The sequence below is a fragment of the Leptopilina boulardi genome, unplaced genomic scaffold (genome assembly GCF_019393585.1).
Source record: "Leptopilina boulardi isolate dan_hultmark-lab unplaced genomic scaffold, ZJU_Lbou_2.1 LbouV2_266, whole genome shotgun sequence".
Classification (NCBI taxonomy): domain Eukaryota; kingdom Metazoa; phylum Arthropoda; class Insecta; order Hymenoptera; family Figitidae; genus Leptopilina; species Leptopilina boulardi.
Window position 1 is genome coordinate 2,495,926 of NW_026137825.1, and position 19,434 is coordinate 2,515,359.

A 19,434-nucleotide genomic window follows, 5' to 3' on the forward strand; every position below is an offset into this window, starting at 1 on the left:
CTTTATAGTAACTTTTAATTTTAACTTGAATATCACTAAATTTTTACTAGAGCGCAGGGTGCAGTAGTTCACTAAAATGCTAGCGGAAGGAAATTTTGGACAGTGACTTTGGCATCTTTCCAAATACTCCACAGGATAAATACTCCACTTATTGTTAGTTAAAACTGTTCTACAATATTTTCTTTATATCAGTAAGTTGGTTATTATTCCATTTCCTCACTCGCAATTTGTCATAATTCCGGTCAACTACCCCATCCTGCTCTAGTAAAAATTTAGTAACTTTATAGTAACTTTTAATTTTAACAATAAAATCACTAAATTTTCACTAGAGCAAGATGCGGTAAAAATTTAGTGACTTTATTGTTAAAATTAAATGGTACTATAAAGTTACTAAATTTTCACTAGATCAGGTTGCGGTAGTTGACGAGAATTATGACAAATGACGAGTGGGGACAATAGAAATCAACCAGTAATTTTGAAAATTCCCCAGAAAATAAAATTTGCGTAAGTTACGTAACGATGATAAAGGTAAATTTTTCCAGTAGCGATTTAGCAAACTGCTCTGGTATATTTATCCAGTGGCGAATTTGAATATTTACACTATATTAACATATTGTAAACACCAAAGTAAATTTAAAAAAAAAAAAAACCTAAAACTATCAGAATACTAATATCGAATCAGTTTACAAAAATAATCATCATGCGCAGTGATATTTGGTTTCAAAAGATGTTCGCGCGTTAACTATGATGAATATAATTACCGACAATGTGATCCATCTTAAAATCACATGCTTCATATCCCGACAACCGCGCTTAAACTTAACCAACCTGCGAGCAAGTCAATCAATTAAAAAATTAATTATTTAAAATTACTTTGACGGAAAATTTAAAAAAAAAATATATATATACTTATTAAAAATAAATAGCACAGAAAAAAATATAACTGGAATTTCCGAGGTCGAAAACCTAAAAAACGAATGAATAAAAAAAAAATTTTTCGCTCAAGGAGAGAAAAGAGGTAATAGATCATTGTCGCCATATGTTGCAATGGTTGAAGAAAAAAAAAAAAATATATATTTTGCAGTCACAGCGGTTCGTCGCACACTAGAAATGATCTCCATGTTGATTCGCTATGCTTAAATCGCGTGAAAGCACATATGTACTCTAATAATAATGATTATTTATTAAGAACGAAGCGAAGATGAATGCGATGTATACGAGTTTTGTGTAGGATGATCTTATACGGTAGCCAGCAGGTGAGAGGCGCAGATGTGAAACGCTACTGACAGTATATATATGCGACTATATATAACATATATAAAGTTTTGAGATCATCACAAATGAAATAACAAATTACAGTAATATTAATTATTGTTAAATAATTTTTAATTAATAATTTATCGTAAAAATTTACCGCTATTAAAAAACAAATTTTTCTTTTTGTCAAATCCCCCCCCCCCACAGCACGAAAAATTTTCCTAAAGATTTATTTGAAATGTTCGCGGAATATTTCGAATATATCTTTAGTAAAGTTTCGGTGCTGTGGGGGATAATATTCTACCCTAATAACACACAAGATATCTTGAGATATATTGATAATATCCCGCAGATATCCTAGGGATGTCCTATGGATATCAAAAGGATCTCTTAAGGATATCCAAAAAATCGGCGGTTTTGATATCCTTTGGATATCCCATGGATATCTGAGGATATCCACAGGATATCTTCTGGATATCTCTATAGACTTTCATAAATGTCCTCCAGATATCCCATAGATATCATCAGGATATCCCATAGATATCATCAGGATATCCGACAGGTATCATCAGGATATCCCATAGATATCGTCAGGATATCCCACAGATACCATCAGGATATCCGACAGATATCATCAGGATATCCCATAGATATCGTCAGGATATCCCACAGATATTTTCAGGATATTCTCAGTATATCTTCTGGATGTCAAGAAGATATTCTTAGAATACTGTTTTTAAAGTCATATTATGAGACTACGAGTGAGAAATATTCTGTGAATTAAATTTTATATATAAATAAAATAAAATGCAACTTGTTTTTCGAGAAAGTTGTTTAATTTGAAAATTTTATTAACTATAATTTTTTTCTCATTCGTGATTCATTCCTTTATTCATATGCTTATAATATTGTCAGAAAATAAATTGGCTTTAAAACAATATAAATTCTTCCCCGCAAATAACGAATAACTATTAATATTAATTATACATTAAGTGCATATGAGTTTATTTAAAAACTTTGAAAAATGCGTTTCAAATCTTCATTTAAAATAAATTAGAAGCTCATAAGATTTTTGTTTTTATTATATTATTATTATTTATTATATTAGCTTAACAATTTTATCCTTTAAAAATATATGTTGAGATATTAAATATCCCGTGAATATCCTAAGAATATCCCACGGACATCCTGAGGATATCCCATGGATATCCTGCGATATAATATCCAATAGATATTTTGTGGATGTCTTAGGGATATCCTGTGGATATACTATGAATGTCCTGTTGATGTCCCACAGACCGGCGGTTTGGATATCCTATGGATATCCCAAGATATCCTGGGGACCATTCTAGGATATCAACCATTGATATGGATATCCTAGGGATATCCTATGGATATCCCAAGATATCCTGGGGACAATTCTAGGATATTGACCATTGATATGGATATCCTATGGATATCCTAGGGATATTCTATGGATATCCTAGGGATATTCTATGGATATCCTAGGGATATCCTTTTGTTATGAGGGTATTATTTTGTTTTCCTAATTTGGTTTTGAAAATTAAATACACGCAATTTTTCGTAAGTTCTAGGATAAACGTGAGAATATCCAAAAGCTGTCAGCGAGCATGTTAATGTTATATATATATATATATATGGGATTTATGGGAATATTTATATGTATTTATAGCGCGCGAACTTGGTTCGCGATGTCGAAGGCGCATATACATATATATATGCGCGGAGAAACAGCGAGTGTTTTGCGGGATTGTAGAGGCCCACCACATCGCGGATGCGAATTTATGTATGTTGATGGGTCTATGTTTCAAGAGCGCATATACATATATATATATGTATACGCGTTCAACTTCTTTTCCGTTGTACGTGCGCGCATTTAAATGGTATTTGGTGCGCGGCGGCCGTGCATATGTTATAACCGTATGCCTATTCGAGTGTCTCGCATATACGATTTATCGTTCCACTCGTTGTGCGAGGGAGGCGGCGCTAAATCGCGATTCCATACTCTCGCAGCTTGAGGTTTTAAACTCTCTTGGATATATAACCACACTGTGCCGCGCGTTTCTTAAACATCACGCATATATTTTCACTCTAAGCGGTTAATTACGTGGTTTTAGATTATATAATATTCTCCTGGAGACATATTATACTTTTTTAAGGCCAAATAGTATTATATAATATAACCTAAAATTTGATTTGAAAAAATTTTTATATTGATTTTATTATAATTTAATATAGAGATATGATATATATTTTAATTTTATACGATTTTAATTTTTCAGGTTATTTGCGCTATTATACAATATATAGCGCGTGCAGTGAAGAAAGTAATTGACAACAAATAAACATAACCTCAAAAATACATAATGGATGAAGGAAAAAAAAGGAAAAAAGAAATTCGTTGAGTGTGATTATATATATAGTGACGTAATGGATTCAGTGGCTGAAAAGCAAGTGTTTCATATACTAGATACATATATAATGAATAAGTTTGGGAAAATGCATAAGGGACTAGGGAAAGTTCTCAAACTGGTATTCGCCATTTAACATAATTCTTAGTTAACTACCGCACCTTGTTCTACACGGAAAAAAATAGTTCGCGAAACTTTCGTAAATTAGTTTTTCACTTTTGGATGGTGCCATAAAGTTTGGAAATCTTTCATTAACTTTTTCCAAGATTTCACAAACGTTCATCACTCTCTTCATAACAATCATAATGTCTGCGCACGCGCACAAAAAAAAGTTCGTGAAATCTTGGAAAATGTTAATGAAAAATTTCCAAACTTTGAGCCCGTCGAAAAGTAAACAACTAGTTTACGAAAGTTTCACGAACAATTTTTTTCCCTGTAGTGAAAATTTAATGACTTTATATAGTTATTTTTAATTTTAACATGAATATCAGTAAATTTTTACTAGAGCAGGGTGCAGTATAGTTCACTAAGAATTATGACAAATGCTGGCGAATGGAAATTTTGGGCATTTCAAAATTGGGGTATCACATTTTTTCGTCAACTACCGCATCCTGCTCTAGTGAAATTTTAGTTAAAATTAAAAATTACTATAAAGTATATAGCTTTATTTATAGTAACTTTTAATATTAATATATATAGTCACTAAATTTTCACTAGAACAGACTGCGGTAGTTGCTGAAATATAATATGACGAGTGGGGACAATGGTAACCTAACTAAGGGGCCGCATTCATTAATTACGTAAGAATTCTTAGGGGGGGGGGGGTTATAAAATCTCTACATGGTCTTACATCAAGGGGTGGGGAGTAGAAGCTATTGGTACATTCGGACAAGTATTTTGGATTTGCATTGTTGTAATTAATTTTTTAATTACATTCACATTGTTCAAAAACTTACGTAAGAAGGGGAAGGGAGGGGGGATCCGAAAAATCTTATGTATTCTTACATGGGAGTAGGGAGAGGGTCAAAATTAGCTAAATTCGTCTTTACGTAATTATAATGAATGGTCCCATATTTGTAAATGAAGAAGAAATTCGTTGAGTGTGATTAGTGCTTTGTATTGGATTCAGTATGGCTAAAAGCAAGTTTTTCATACTAGATAATGAATAATTTAAAAAAATACATAAGGAAATAGGAAAACATCTCAAAATGATGTTTGCCATTTTACGTAATTCTTACAATTAGTCAACTACCGCATCCTGTTCTAGTGAAAATTTAATTATAGTAACTTTAAATTTTAACTAAGAATATCGCTAAATTTTTACTAGAGCAGTGTGCGGTAGTTTAATTATGACAAATGGCGAATGGAAATTTTGGACAGTGCGGACATTATGGCATCTTTCTAAATATACGTAAAAAATTCATTTAGTGACATTAGTGTCGTAATGGATTCAGTATGCAAGTTTTTCATACTAGATAATGAATAATTGGGGAAATTACCTAAGATAACAGGGAAACACATCTCAATATAATAGTATTTATGTATAATACATAACCTAAAATTCGATATATATTTGAAATGAGGAAAATATAATCGAGAAAATCGATGATTAAAATAAAAGTTGCTCGTGATTTAAAAAGTTATATACTCATGGCTGCTTTTTGATAGAGATCAGCTCGTTAGGGTTTTAGTCCACCGCGCGAGAGCACTAGAGTCCGAAATATATATATATATATATATATACTGGTCCTGGGGTGGTGCGTAATTGTACGATGGAAACGTGGGAGATGTGCGTTTAAACCGTGCGCAACGTAAAATAGTGAGAGGGGTCACGAGTCTGACATTTCGGACGTGCGATTGGAAGATACCCCTTTATACTCTGCTTGGGTTAAGATGCCTCATGGGAGGCAGATTCAGATAGCGCCAAGAATTTGCTATTACCCTTTGTTTTTTATATTCCTCCCCTCCTTTGCATCTTTCTCTCCCGTGTGTCAAATCCTCTCTTTATCACAAGATCAAAGTTACAATTTCCGGTTGTAAAATCAGTTTTAGATTAAATTTTGTTTCATCATCATCACCATTAGGTGTTGCGGCGAACAAAATGGAAATCTATGGAAATATAAGCGCCATGTGATATTATTACTATACGCGGTACGCTACTGAATGCCAACCTGACTCTCTCAACCTACGTATAGCTATATATCTACCTACATATGTACGTAGAACTCGTTCGGGAGTGAGTAAAAAAAAAATAAAATAAATAAAAAGCAAAAAAAAAAGGAAATATCAAAAGAAAGGCGAGCGTCGTATTTTCTCCAGTAAACGAGTTGAAGCGGGGCAGTTCTTTCATTTCTTTCTCTTTCTCTAAAGTATCACGTCACAACGGTAGATCGTCTTTATGGCAGAAGGAGATAACTTCGTCAATGTCAAAGAGAAGAGAAAATTGCCCCTTTCTGCCTTCTCCTCCAATCTTGACCAACCTATCAAAATACCTCTTGCAAGCTATATCAGAATCTTTTAACGATTTATCAAAAAAAAAAGAAAAATACATCTTCCCACCTTGCAATTTCCAATTCGAATCAATTCTTGAAATTCTTATGAAAAAAAAAAAAAATATTTGACATTATATGATATTCATCAATAATCCTATAATTTCGAGAAAAAAAAAAATGCTTAATTCTTTGAATGAGATTTTAAAATTTATCTTTTGTGATCTTTTTCAATTCTTAATTTCAAAGTTGTAAATTAGATGGTAGGTAATGACTCGTTAAATTATTATTCTTCAACTACCTATAAGGATTTTAACACGCAGAAGCTTTTAGAAGATACCTGTTCAGTCTGGCCCTCCTCTGTTTCCACTTCTCTCTTATATATATATATATATATATATATCTTTGAGATCTGATCTTTTGTCAGGTAATTTTTTGGCATCTAAAAGAGATTTGTGATTATTAATTATTGAAAAAAATATACTAATTGTGCGGCTTTTTATTTCCTTTTTTTGTCGACTATATATGAATCAAGAAAAATATAATTTTCTCTTTATTGAATGAAATTTTATATTTGGAGCGTTTTCGCATACGCGTTTTTTTTTTTCTAATAGCACACAATAAATATATGCTAACAATAAGAGATATTTTAATGGTGCTTTGTGTGTCTCAAGAATCGAGGTTTCCTTTACTTAACCGCGTTCTCCACGATTCGCCCTTTTGTCTCTCTCTCTCTCTCTCTCTCTGTCCTCTTTTTCTTTCCTTCAACTGGTCGATTCGTTATGTCCACCACCACTTCTTTCGGCTTTGACCACTGCGGGTTATTTTAATTGGATTTTCGCCGAATCTTTTTTCGTCGAAGCATCGCTTCCTCCCTTTTGCCCAGTTATGTTTGTTATACATGTGTATGTATCTATCTTTATATATATATATATATATATATATATATATATATATATATGAGTATATAAAAGTCTCTTTTTCACTTTAGAAGGTGTTTTAAGACTCACTTTGGCATTTAAAGAGTCTCTGTCCTGATTCTCACGATGTCCTGATTCGTCCTGAAATTTTTTTTCTCCGCCCCTTCCTTATAGTCAAATTTTTATTATTATTTTTGCTAATTTTTTGTCATGTTCTTAAAAGAATGTAATCTACAATTGTTTCTGAAATTTAAGAGTGGGATTTTTTAATGAAAAGTATGACTTCGCTGATCTTTAAACAATGTGAAACAATCACTGCGTGTAGGGGAGGGAGAAAAAAAGTTCCCTACACGCGGTCATTTAAAGGGACATTCGCGAATATATACGATCAATTATAAACAATGCTTTGTTTACTCACGAGTTGATTTAAAAAAATTTTTTAATTTCAATTTTATATCTGAATGTGAATATTTATTTTACTTTTACGAGCATTACCTAAAAATTCAAGGTATTAAATTTAAAATCCAAGGTCACATAACATAACCTTAAGACTTTTTTTTAAAAATAAAAAAAATAATTTAGGTCTTAAAACTAAAAATAGAAACATGAATAATTTGGGAAAATAAACATAAGGATAATGAAGAAGAAATTCTTCGAGTGTGATTATAGTCTCGCATATTGGATTCAGTATGGCTAAAAGCAAGTGTTTCATACTAGATAATGAATAATTCGGAAAAATACATGTGAAAACAAAAACATAACCTAAAATTCTATTAGTCAACTACCGCATCCTGTTTTAGTGAAAATTTAGTGACTTTCTATAACTTTTTATTTTAACTATAGAATATCACTAAATTTTTATCAAAGCAGGGTGCAGTAGTTTTTTTTTGCAATTATTTTCCAATGGCGCTGCGATCGCAATCACGAAATCGTTGTATAATCGTCCTTGTCTTGCACAATTAGAAATAGGTTATTTTTTTATAATAACTTAATTACAACCTTCCTCTTTTACTAACCTCTTCTTACCCCGCGTCTATACAGTTTAAATATTGAAAAGAGAAAAAATGAATGAAGATATAGAATTTGTTAGTGACATCGTATTGGATTTAGTGGCTGAAAGCAAGTGTTTCATACTATAGATAATGAATAATTCGGAAAAATACACTTAATAAGGATAATAAAGAAGAAATTCGTCGAGTGTATAATTATAATGTCATTTTGAATTTAGTATGGCTGAAAGCAAGTGTTTCATACTAGATAATGAATAATTCAATAAAATACATATGAAAACGAAAACATAACCTAAAATTATAGTGAAATTCGTCGAGTGTGATTATAGTCTCGCATATTATGGATTCAGTATGGCTAAAAGCAAGTGTTTCATACTAGATAATGAATAATTCGGAAAAATACATGTGAAAACAAAAACATAACCTAAAATTCCATTAGTCAACTACCGCACACTGTTTTCAAGTGAAAATTTAATGAATTTCTGTAACTTTTAATTTTAACTATATAGATTTATCACTAAATTTTTACCAAAACAAGGTGCGGTAGTTTTTTTTTGGGGGGGAATTATTTTCCAATGGCGCTGCGATCGCAATCACGAAATCGTTGTATAATCGTCCTTGTCTTGCACAATTAGAAATAGGTTATTTTTTTATAATAACTTAATTACAACCTTCCTCTTTCACTAACCCTCTAACACCGCGCGTCTAGATTTTTGAATATTGAAAAGAGCAACAAAAAAAAAAAAAAAACTCTTCTCCCTCCTCTCCCCAATAACTCGCAAAGTTATTCTTTTCTTTCAAATTTTTTGAAAGGTTTTTTTTAAAACCACTCATTAAGTTTCGAACTCATTTTTCGAAATCGTGAGTAATTTTGTGTCCGCGCGACCGTTATTTGCATCGTCGCACTGATGGTGATTATATATAGTGAGCGCATCATATAGGCCTAATTTTTTTTTTTACCAAAGAGAGAGAGAGAGAGAGAGAGAGAGAGAGAGAGGCGTCGATTTCTTTTGACATGCAGTGCATATTACCCTCGAGGGTATACACTTTTTTTTGATGGGGAGGCTCCATTTTGACGAAGTGTATATATATGTATATATAAGGAAGGCCTCAATCACTTTGGCCCTCACAAAAGACCCGTGCGGAAGTGTGGAAAGATCACCCCAGGCGGTGTTGTTCCTCACTCTTCTTCTTCTTATTTTTTTTTTCTTTTCACTCATCTCTCAACAAATTTTCGGGTTTTTTTTAACTCACCTTTGAGAGGAAGATGAATTATTGGCAAGGCAAAAAAAAAAAAAAAATTAAAATACCCATATATATATTTATCTATTTTGTCTTCATTATTCTACTATTTACAATATTTAAGGTAATATCGCAAATTTTGATTCTATCATCAATTTTTTGTTTGCAATATATTTTTCCAAATGGCTGAAAATATCACAATTCGTGTAAAAATTTATATATTGATGTTATACAATGATAAAGTGATAATCAAAATAAAAATTTACCTTTTTTTAAATGGATTTTTTAAAGACGTTTTACGTCTCAATGACAAAGAGTGTGTTTGTATCCAGAGGGGAGGTTTTTTTTTATTTCTTGCCAAAAAGAAAAATGAATAAGCCTTGAGGACTACCAGCGCATTAAATTAAGATCCGGTGTTAAATAAGGCGGTGAGGCCCCCTGCTGGGAGGAGAGTAGGTATTACCCCCGTCATTGAGGCCCCGTTTGGTTCGGGACTGTTGTTCGTGTCTTCATTTCGCTTTCAAACTCTACCTACGGTAGCATTTATTAACGCTTGTACAAGACGTGTAAGACGACTGGAAAAGAAGCACCTTAACTCAAGTAACAAACATCCTGAGTTGAATCACATTTTTTATAACAAAAAAAAAAAAAACAAAATGAAATTGAGAATCAAAAACACGCAATAACACTACCGACAAGGGTATTTATAATAAGAATTATTTACGAAAAGGAAGTACATCTCTTTTTATAATACACAGCTCTGAGTCATTAATTTTCTATTTCAATTAACAAAATTCCTTTTTTTTTTGCTTTTATAGAACGAGGATTATAATAATTTACTATTAATGTTTATAAACTTTAGTATTAGTATGTAACTAATTCATTCGTCATTACTGCGCAGAAATATATAACAGTGGTTACTACTGCGCAGCACATGCGCAATAGATCATTGAAATTTCTGCGCAGAAGTTAAAATTGTCAACAATTATCAATTTAGTATGAATTTTTACTGATAAACATTCACTTGACGGTAATTTTAATTTCAAAAAAAAGAAAAACTCATTTTTCTTCTCTAATTCGGAAATAAAAAATAATCGACCGTCAATTTCGTCGAAGCCAAAGTAAGTGCCTGATCAATTCGTCACTACTGCGCAGCTAAATATAGCAACTGTTCCTACTGCGCATCACCTGCGCAATAGATCATTCTCCAAAAAATTGCTGCGCAGAAGTAAAATTCTCAACAATTATCAATTTCGTATGAATTTTTATTTATAAACATTCACTTGACGGTAATTTTAATTTCAAAAAAAAGAAAAACTCATTTTTCTTCTCCAATTCGGAAATAAAAAAAATCAACCGTCAATTTCGTCGAAGCCAAAGTAAGTGCCTGATCAATTCGTCACTACTGCGCAGCTAAATATAGCAACTATTCCTACTGCGCATCACCTGCGCAATAGATCATTCTCCAAAAAATTGCTGCGCAGAAGTAAAATTCTGCAACAATAATCAATTTCGTATGAATTTTTATTAATAAACATTCACTCAACGGTAATTTTAATTTCGAAAAAAGCAAACAAAAACTTGTCAAAATATAAATAACGCTAAAAGGGCCTTAAATGATCGTGTGTTTAAATTTTTTTATTGTTTTATTGCTTCCTAAAATACGAATCTTCAGTTAAATATATATATATTTTTACTCGTTTATAACGATAACTCAAGAGTATTTTTATTGAACAGTTAATTAATTCCGCAATGACACTTAAATAAAAAGGTTATGATGATTCGAATCTGGAAAAAGAAATGCTTTTAACGCTCTTGGAAAGTAGCAATAATTCGAATATTCCCTCGTCTCTCAAGAGACATTTAAATTTTATTTGCACGTGAATTGAGAAGAATTTTTTTTTTCTTCTCTTCTGTGTATATATAATTATATCAATTAAGTAAATTAAAAAAAAAAAATTCAATTTTTTTTTTCAAAATTCTTGCTCTTCTATTGGACAGAAAACGACCTCGACCCCTGAAGTTGTGAGTTTATTGTGCGAGGATAAATAGTGTGGTATGCTCGCGAAATAATTGTGCGCGCGTTCATATAACGTTGCGGGGCTTTTACTCGTGACGAGGCGTGACGTACCACGAGCACGCATTCAATGTTATATACCTTTGGCCATAAATTCCGCTCCCTAATTGTTCTTTTCGCAATTATTATCCAAGCTAAAAAGGCAAATTTGGTTGATAATTAAAGGGCTATTATTACTACACTTATTCGCTTCTTTCATTCATTATTTTGAATTTTTTTTTCGAACCATTTAAAAGGAAAAAAAAATAATATCGAAAACAACTGAAATTAAAATTATAGTATTTTTAAGTGCTTTATTAATTCGTCACTACTGCGCAGAAAAATATAGTAGTGATTACTACTGCGCAGCACCTGCGCAATAGATCATGATCCACGAAATTGCTGCGCAGAAGTAAAAATTCTCAACTATTATCTATTTTGTATGGTTTTTTTTTTATTGTTAAACATTCTTTTAACAGTAATTTCAATTTTTTAATCGATATAATTATAGAATTATGATTTATTTTTATTTAAAATAATGATCGCTTTTTAAATAATCAATATCGATAAAAGTAAAATTAAAACAAGTATTTGTAAGTATATCTAATTAATTAGTTAAGACTGCGCCAGCGAAATATCGCAGCGCTTACTACTGCGCATTACCTGCGCAATAGATCACAAAATTTTTGCGCAGAAGTTAAAATTATCAATTATCGTTGTTTCAGTGAAACTTTTCGCTGTTTTCATAAAATATTTCTGTTTTAGTAAAAAAATATCGCTGTTCCAGTGAAACTTTTCGCTGTTCTAGGTAAAAATTTTGTTTCCATGTATTTAGAAAACGACTTGCTAAAAAATTTTTTTTAAAAATCATGTACTGAATTCAATTTAGTATAGAATAACAAAAATGAAAAGCTTTAAACTAAGAATTTACAATTCAAAAAAAAAAATGACAACTAAAATTAAAACTAGTATTTGTAGGTATGTAATCAATTAGTTAATACTGCCAAAGTCACAGTATTTTAAGGTAAGTAATCAATTCATCAATACTGCGCAACGAAAAATATCAACGGTTTCTACTGCGCATCACCTGCGCAATAGATCATTCACCACGAAATTGCTGCGCAGAAGTAAAAATTCTCAACTATCGCTATTCCAGTGAAATTTTTCGCTGTTTTAATAAAATATTTCACTGTTCCAGTAAAACTTTTCGTTGTTCTAGGTAAAATCTTTTATAATGAAAAGCATCAACTAGGAATTAAGAAAAATTTTGTTTTAAAAAAATGATTTTTTTTTCATTAGAGGTTAACTGATTAAATAAAAATGTTTGGTGGTCAAGAAAGAAAGAAAAAAAAAAGGAACATAAATTGAGTGCGGATAAATAAGGGGCCATAAATTAAGGTTTGATGTTCCTTAAATCGTTGGGAATAGATTGTCAGTTATCTTGTCTGGTAGAATGGGACCTAATCGAATTCCAGAGTTTCCCTTCTTCGATTATATTTCTCCTTTTTTTCCCCCAAATAGAAGGGAACACATAACATTGACGACGTTATGTTGTATATATATGTCGTCGACGACGACGACGAAATTTCTCTGCTGTTGCTATATGCCCTTCGCGAAATTCATCGACCTTTTATAAAAATATACACACATCGAGAACTGATCGTGAAACTTCGATTTCTGTGTCGTGCCGACGACGTCGATAGTTGTAGTCACCTATATATATATACCTGCTATCTCGAAATCGAATATCGAGTCCAAGGTGGTCCTCGGATCAGCCTCGAGCCAATGGGCCAGGTTCGCTTGGATGGGCCTAATTGCAAGTGGGGGTTGCCTTATTCTCAGGGGTCCCCCGCTTCTGTTATATATATATATATATATAGAGGAACTCTTCATAAATATAAACGCACGTACAAAACTTGCCTATCTCTCTCTTTTTTTTTTGTTTTCTTTCTCTTTTATTATTCCCATGTCAACTTTAAGAATTTTCAGTCACTGAGCGAGACAATCATTCCTGTCATGTATATATATATATATATATATATATATATATATATATATATATATATATATATATATATATATATATATATATAAAGAAATAAAACGAAATTTCTTTCAAACCACATCATCCGAGGAATTTTTGTTATAACCCTTTATGACATTTGCTTCGGGAGAGAAAGAGAGGGAGAAATGTGAACCACACACACGGGAGTCATAAATTTCATCAAGAAATAAATTAACCATGTAATTAGTGATAATTAGCCGATATGCACTCTTCAAATTAATTGGGGGGTTTTTTCTAATACCTAATTTTTACTTTTTTTTAATTTAAAGATTATAAAATGATCCAACCTTTCTTTTTTTTTAAACTCCTTAAAGATGTAATTAATTAAATATACAAAGATTTAAAATAATGATTTTGAATGATAATCATAACATATTTGATCGCTATTTATGTCATCCATTTGTCATATATATATAAATATACTAAATAAAAAGGAAACTTAAAAGAATTTAAAATGTTATATATAGATGTGACACAAAATTGATTGTCATGCTAATTATGTCGTTGTGTGATTTTTTTTTTGAAAAAAGAGATTTGTTTTTTCTTTTCAATTTTGTAATAATGAATCTGACTTATATATATATGAAACCCAACTCTTCATTAATCATCAGCCGAACCATGAAATTGATTAGAGCATAAGAAGTTATTTTGTTAATACACCATTAATAATATAAGATATATATATATATATTTTTTTTTGCGCCCGCGGTTATTATACTCGTAGTGTAATGAATAAATCGGTCATTAAAAGAAGAATTATAATCTACTTTAGTAAAAAAATAATGATCGCATTTTAAATAATTAATAATTAATATTGAAAAAAAAAGTAAAATTAAAACTAGAATTTGTAAGTATTTAATCAATTTGTCACTAATGCGCAGCGAAATATAGCTGCAGTTACTACTGCGCATCACCTGCGCAATAGATCACTAAATTCTTGCGCAGAAGTTACTGTTAATTTCTGTCAAAGCCATAGTATTTTTAGGTAACTTATCAATTCGTTACTACTGCGCAGCGAAATATAGCAGCGGTTACTACTGCGCATCACCTGCGCAATAGATCATGCTCCACGAAATTTCTGCGCAGAAGTTAGAATTTTCAACAATTATCCATTTTGTATGGAATTTTCTTGACAAACATTTTTTTAATAGTAAGGGGACATTCATAATAACTACGTTACCAATTTTTTATTCTTTTTATACCTCCTTTCCCCTTGAAATAGGTAACGTAGTTTATAGATGGCCCCAAATTTAATTTCACTTATTTAGACATAACCTAAAAATGAATTTAACTTATAATTCATTATTTTTAACTACTTCGAAATATATATTACCAATAAATATATCAATCATCTCTAACGTCCTTCATTATTCAATAATTAATTAAAACCACAAATAAACAACAAACAAAACAGGTGTGAATTACGAAACAAAAAAATTTAACGTTTCATAGTTGACTACTCTTTATATTTTTTGTTAATTTTCACTAATTCTGCAACTGGAATTGAATCAACTCCAAAATAATAAATTTTTTGGTATTTTCCAATTTTACTCCTGTTTTGTTTCTTGTCCGTTTGTGATCGTTATTAAATAATTGCTAATAAATATTATTAATTTCAGCTATACATAACCTAAAAATGAATTTAACTGATAATTAATTTTCCTAATTAATTTCCTAATTCAAATTAATTAGGAGTATTTTAATGGTTACTATTACACATTACTTGCGCAATTGCTGGCAAGTTCAAAGTTTCATCCATTCTTTATGGATTTTTACTGAAAAATATGCTTTTAACAGTAATTTAAATTTTAAAAATAAGAAAAATATGTTGTTTTACTTTTGTAACTCGAGAATGAAAACAATTGACTTATTTTTTGCCAAAGTCACAGTATTTTAAGGTAAATAATCAATTCGTCAATACTGCGCAGCGAAATATAGCAACGGTTTCTACTACGCATCACCTGCGCAATAGATCATGTTCGATAAAATTGTTGCGCAGAAGTTTGAATTTTTAATAATTATCCATTCTTTGTGGATTTTCGTTAAAAAATATTTTTTTTAACGGTACTTTAAATTTAAAAAATAGAAAAACATGTTTAAATTTTTTTTTACTTTTGTAATTCGTAAATAAAAAAATTGACTGTTAATTTCCTCAAAGACATATAGTATTAGGAAGTAACAAATTAATTCATTATTACTGCGCAGCAAAATATAGTAAAGGTTACTACTGCGCATCATCTGCGCAATAGATCATGCTCCATGAAACTGGTGCGCAGAAGTAAAAATTCTTAACTATTATCTTTTCTGTATAATTTCTTATTGTTAAACATTTTAATTTTCAAATCGAACATTATTAAATTATTAAATTACTTTATTAAAATAATGATCGCTTTTTGAAAATAAAATTTAATAATAAATTAATATAGTATAATTATATTATAGTATAATTAGTATAATTTTTGCTTTTGAAAAATAAAAGCAAAACTAAATTATAATCATTTAAAAAAAAAAAAACAAATGACAATTTTTCCCTTACCTATTTTGTCGAGGTCCCTGAATTAGTCCCAATATCAATAGGGCTATCGCGGTTACCGCGAAGTCACCAGGACGCATTTCTTACATCACCGTTACCCTCTCGTCGTTCATTGATTTATGTCACCAAATTACTATTATAAAAATCACTTTTTTCTTCATTCTTCGGCATTGAAATCTCCGGCACACTCTTTTTTGTCTTGTTGAAGAAGAAGGAAAAAAAGAAACCTTTATTATGATATTCCAAAAGTCACGTAAAACACTTTGTAAAATAAAAAAGTCATAAACATCTTCTTTTGGATATATATATATATATCTATATATGAAGAAGGTCACACTGAGATCCCACAAAGAAATGGAAGACGATCCAATCTGATCCGGTAAGTCGATCGACGGAACTCGATATCGAGAAAGAGAAAAAGAGAAAGAGAGAGAGAGAGACAAAACCCCGGCGAGACTGTTAATATTGACGGCCCACTGGTTCTGGGTCGAAGGATCGAAACAATCAAACCGGAAGAGACCACCGAATCCCCTTCCGGTTCAACAGATAGAAAGAGAGAGAGAGAGAAAGAGATATCCCTCGATCAAGATGTCTGTTGTTACTGACTTCAATTTTTTGTAAGTATTGAATCGATTGTAAATCCTTTATAATTCCAAAGGGGTTTTGATTGGATTTTGATTTGATTTTTTAGAAATTTTGGTTAGGTTTTAAGATTTTGATAAATTAATTGATAAATAGGTAAATTAGGTAAATTAGGTAATTTAGATAAATTAGATAAAGTAGATTTAGGTATTGATGAATACCAAAATTTGATAGAAATTGAAGGAATTAGTAAATGTTTTTGGTTACAATACTTTTTTCAAATTATCCGACGGAAAAGATAGAGGAAATAAGGAACACTCATCGGACATAATATTCGAAAGTATACCGGCGGCGTGCCCAAGAGCCTTACTTCCGGGAACTGATATCTACGACCTTTATCGCATGTCGATTTTAAGATTCAAACAAATTGCCACAAATGATTCGTTATTTATTCGAAGTTCTTTATTTCCATTTTCGTTACTAAATTCATTGCATACTGCTGCTAAAATACAAATGTGTTCTTTCAACATTTAATGTTCCTTGCAAATATTTAATTTTCCAAATATCTCATTTGTTCTTGTCACTGTCTAATCCTCCTCTTTCTGATAGTGTTCCACAAAAAAAGAAAAAAGGTTTTAGATTTCCAAAAACGTTGCTTCTTTTGCAAATGAAACGTTGTATCAATCACCTAAGGTCTCCTAAACCAAAACGTTCTTGACATCCCTAATGTTGTTTGTTTTTATATTTATCCTTCTTCTTATGTTATAATTACCAACGTTTATTTCGACACTGTATAATCACCTAATGATTGGTAATACCATCTAATGATTGGTAATACCATTTAACGATTGGTAATACCACCTAATGTTCATCCTGGACATATTACACTAATCCGCTGTATTAGATCTTCCAACACTAATCACTTCCTAATGTTAATCTTCATTTCAACTTTCACATATATATAATCTTATATTGACACACTTTGTTACTCTTCTTTAAGATATTATCACTAAACACCTGAACTTGTCCTTATAAAACAATTCTCAATATCCAATTCCTTTTGATCCTAATCGGTATTGCTTTACTTCTGAAAATCACTATATCTATATATTATATTTCTATATATATAAATTCTTGACATTTAATTCCGAAACTTTAAATAACTTCCTAAATCATCAATTCTTAATCACCGATTATTAAAAATTAATTATATATCAATATTGTTGCAAAAAAATTTTTAAATTCCACAAAAATATCCAAATAATGATAAATTTAACTTTTTTTTTTATTAAGAATTCAATTATTTTGTTATTAACTTATTTGTTTTACACTTGCTAATTTTTCTTCTAAAGGACACCACTAATTTAAATTGAATTTTCATTTAAAATTTGCAATAAAAAATCAAAGTTTTCAATTCATTTATACAAAATTGATCAATTATCTAACATATTCATATATATTAGATTTAAAGTATCCTTACACAATTTTAATTACTACCATTTTTATTGAAGTAAATTAAATTAGAGAATGGTAAAAAAAAAATTTTATAATGAAAATTCTATTGAATTTGATTGAATTAGGGAAAGTGGGGGAATTTTTGCATTTGAGAAATCTCAATTTTTATTTTTTGGCGGGGGAGGTAGAATTTTATTTTTTTTTGTTTTTTTTTATTGGTGTGGGAAATGAGGCACCGGAAAGTAAAACGCGTTTGAACGAAAGGAGGGCCCGCGATGGACTGGTCTCCACTAACCAAGTGCTCCTACCTTTGGGATCAAGTCCCAGCCTCTCTACGATGTTACCTCTACGATCCTACCTACCTTGCTTCTTTCTCTCTCTTTCTTTCTTTTTTTCTCTCTCTCTCTCTTTCTCTCACACACTTGGCAAATTTTCTGTTCTCTATCTCACTTTTATATTCACTCAATCTTTCTTTTTCTTTTTCTTACACATATATATATATATATATAGTTTGGGTAAATCTCCTCTCAAACGTTGACTCACTTTGCGCTTTAGAGTTTGAGTTATATTTTTGCGCGACCCAGAGCTTTATAGCATATATATATATATATATATATACCTATATATATGTATGTCTCTATATTCGTTAACACATAAGGGACCTACAACCTGAGCACTCGCGAGCCACCTGTGTGCATGATAATTCTGTCCTGGTGATTTCGAATGAAAGGAATATCCTGGTGGGAGGCTTTTTGCCTCTGATGAATGTGGTTATTAACATTTTTTTTTATCTCCCTTCCCTCATCTCTGTCTCTCTTTTTTTTATTCTTTATATATATATATATATGTACTAAGCGCAAAGCTCTTCATTATTGTATTATTTATGTAATAGTAATTCTAATAATAATAATAATTATTATAATTCTAATAATAATTATTATTATTACTATTATTATCCTAATAATTATTATTAAATATGAATTTAAATTATTTAAAATAATAACTTTAATAGCAAAAACGCAGTCACTGATTGAAATATTAGTAATATTTCCAATTATTTAAAAAAAAATTTAATCATTAGTTAAATTTATTTTTAGGTTATGTCAATAACAGTTAAGAGAATGTTTATTAATAAAAAAAAACCATACAGGAGAGATAATAGTTGAGAATTTTAACTTCTGCGCAGCAATTTCGTGAAGGATGATCTATTGCGCAGGTGATGCGCAGTAGTAACCGTTGCTATATTTCGCTGCGCAGTATTGACGAATTGATTATTTACCTTAAAATACTGTGACTTTGGCAAAAAATAAGTCAATTGTTTTCATTCTCGAGTTACAAAAGTAAAATAACATACTTTTCTTATTTTTAAAATTTAAATTACTGTTAAAAGAAT

At 30.6% G+C, this 19,434-nt stretch overlaps 1 protein-coding gene across 1 annotated transcript in view; it reads right to left on the bottom strand.

Annotated features, from left to right (window-relative positions):
• LOC127281295 (protein Wnt-7b-like) overlaps positions 1 to 18,466 on the bottom strand; it is a 78,429-nt gene extending 59,963 nt beyond the window's left edge. The window contains exon 1 of the mRNA XM_051304942.1: positions 16,008 to 18,466. Coding sequence (XP_051160899.1) covers positions 16,008 to 16,084 — 77 coding nt within the window. The 5' untranslated portion in view covers positions 16,085 to 18,466. The remainder of the gene's footprint in view (positions 1 to 16,007) is intronic.
• Positions 18,467 to 19,434: the final 968 nt, after the last annotated feature.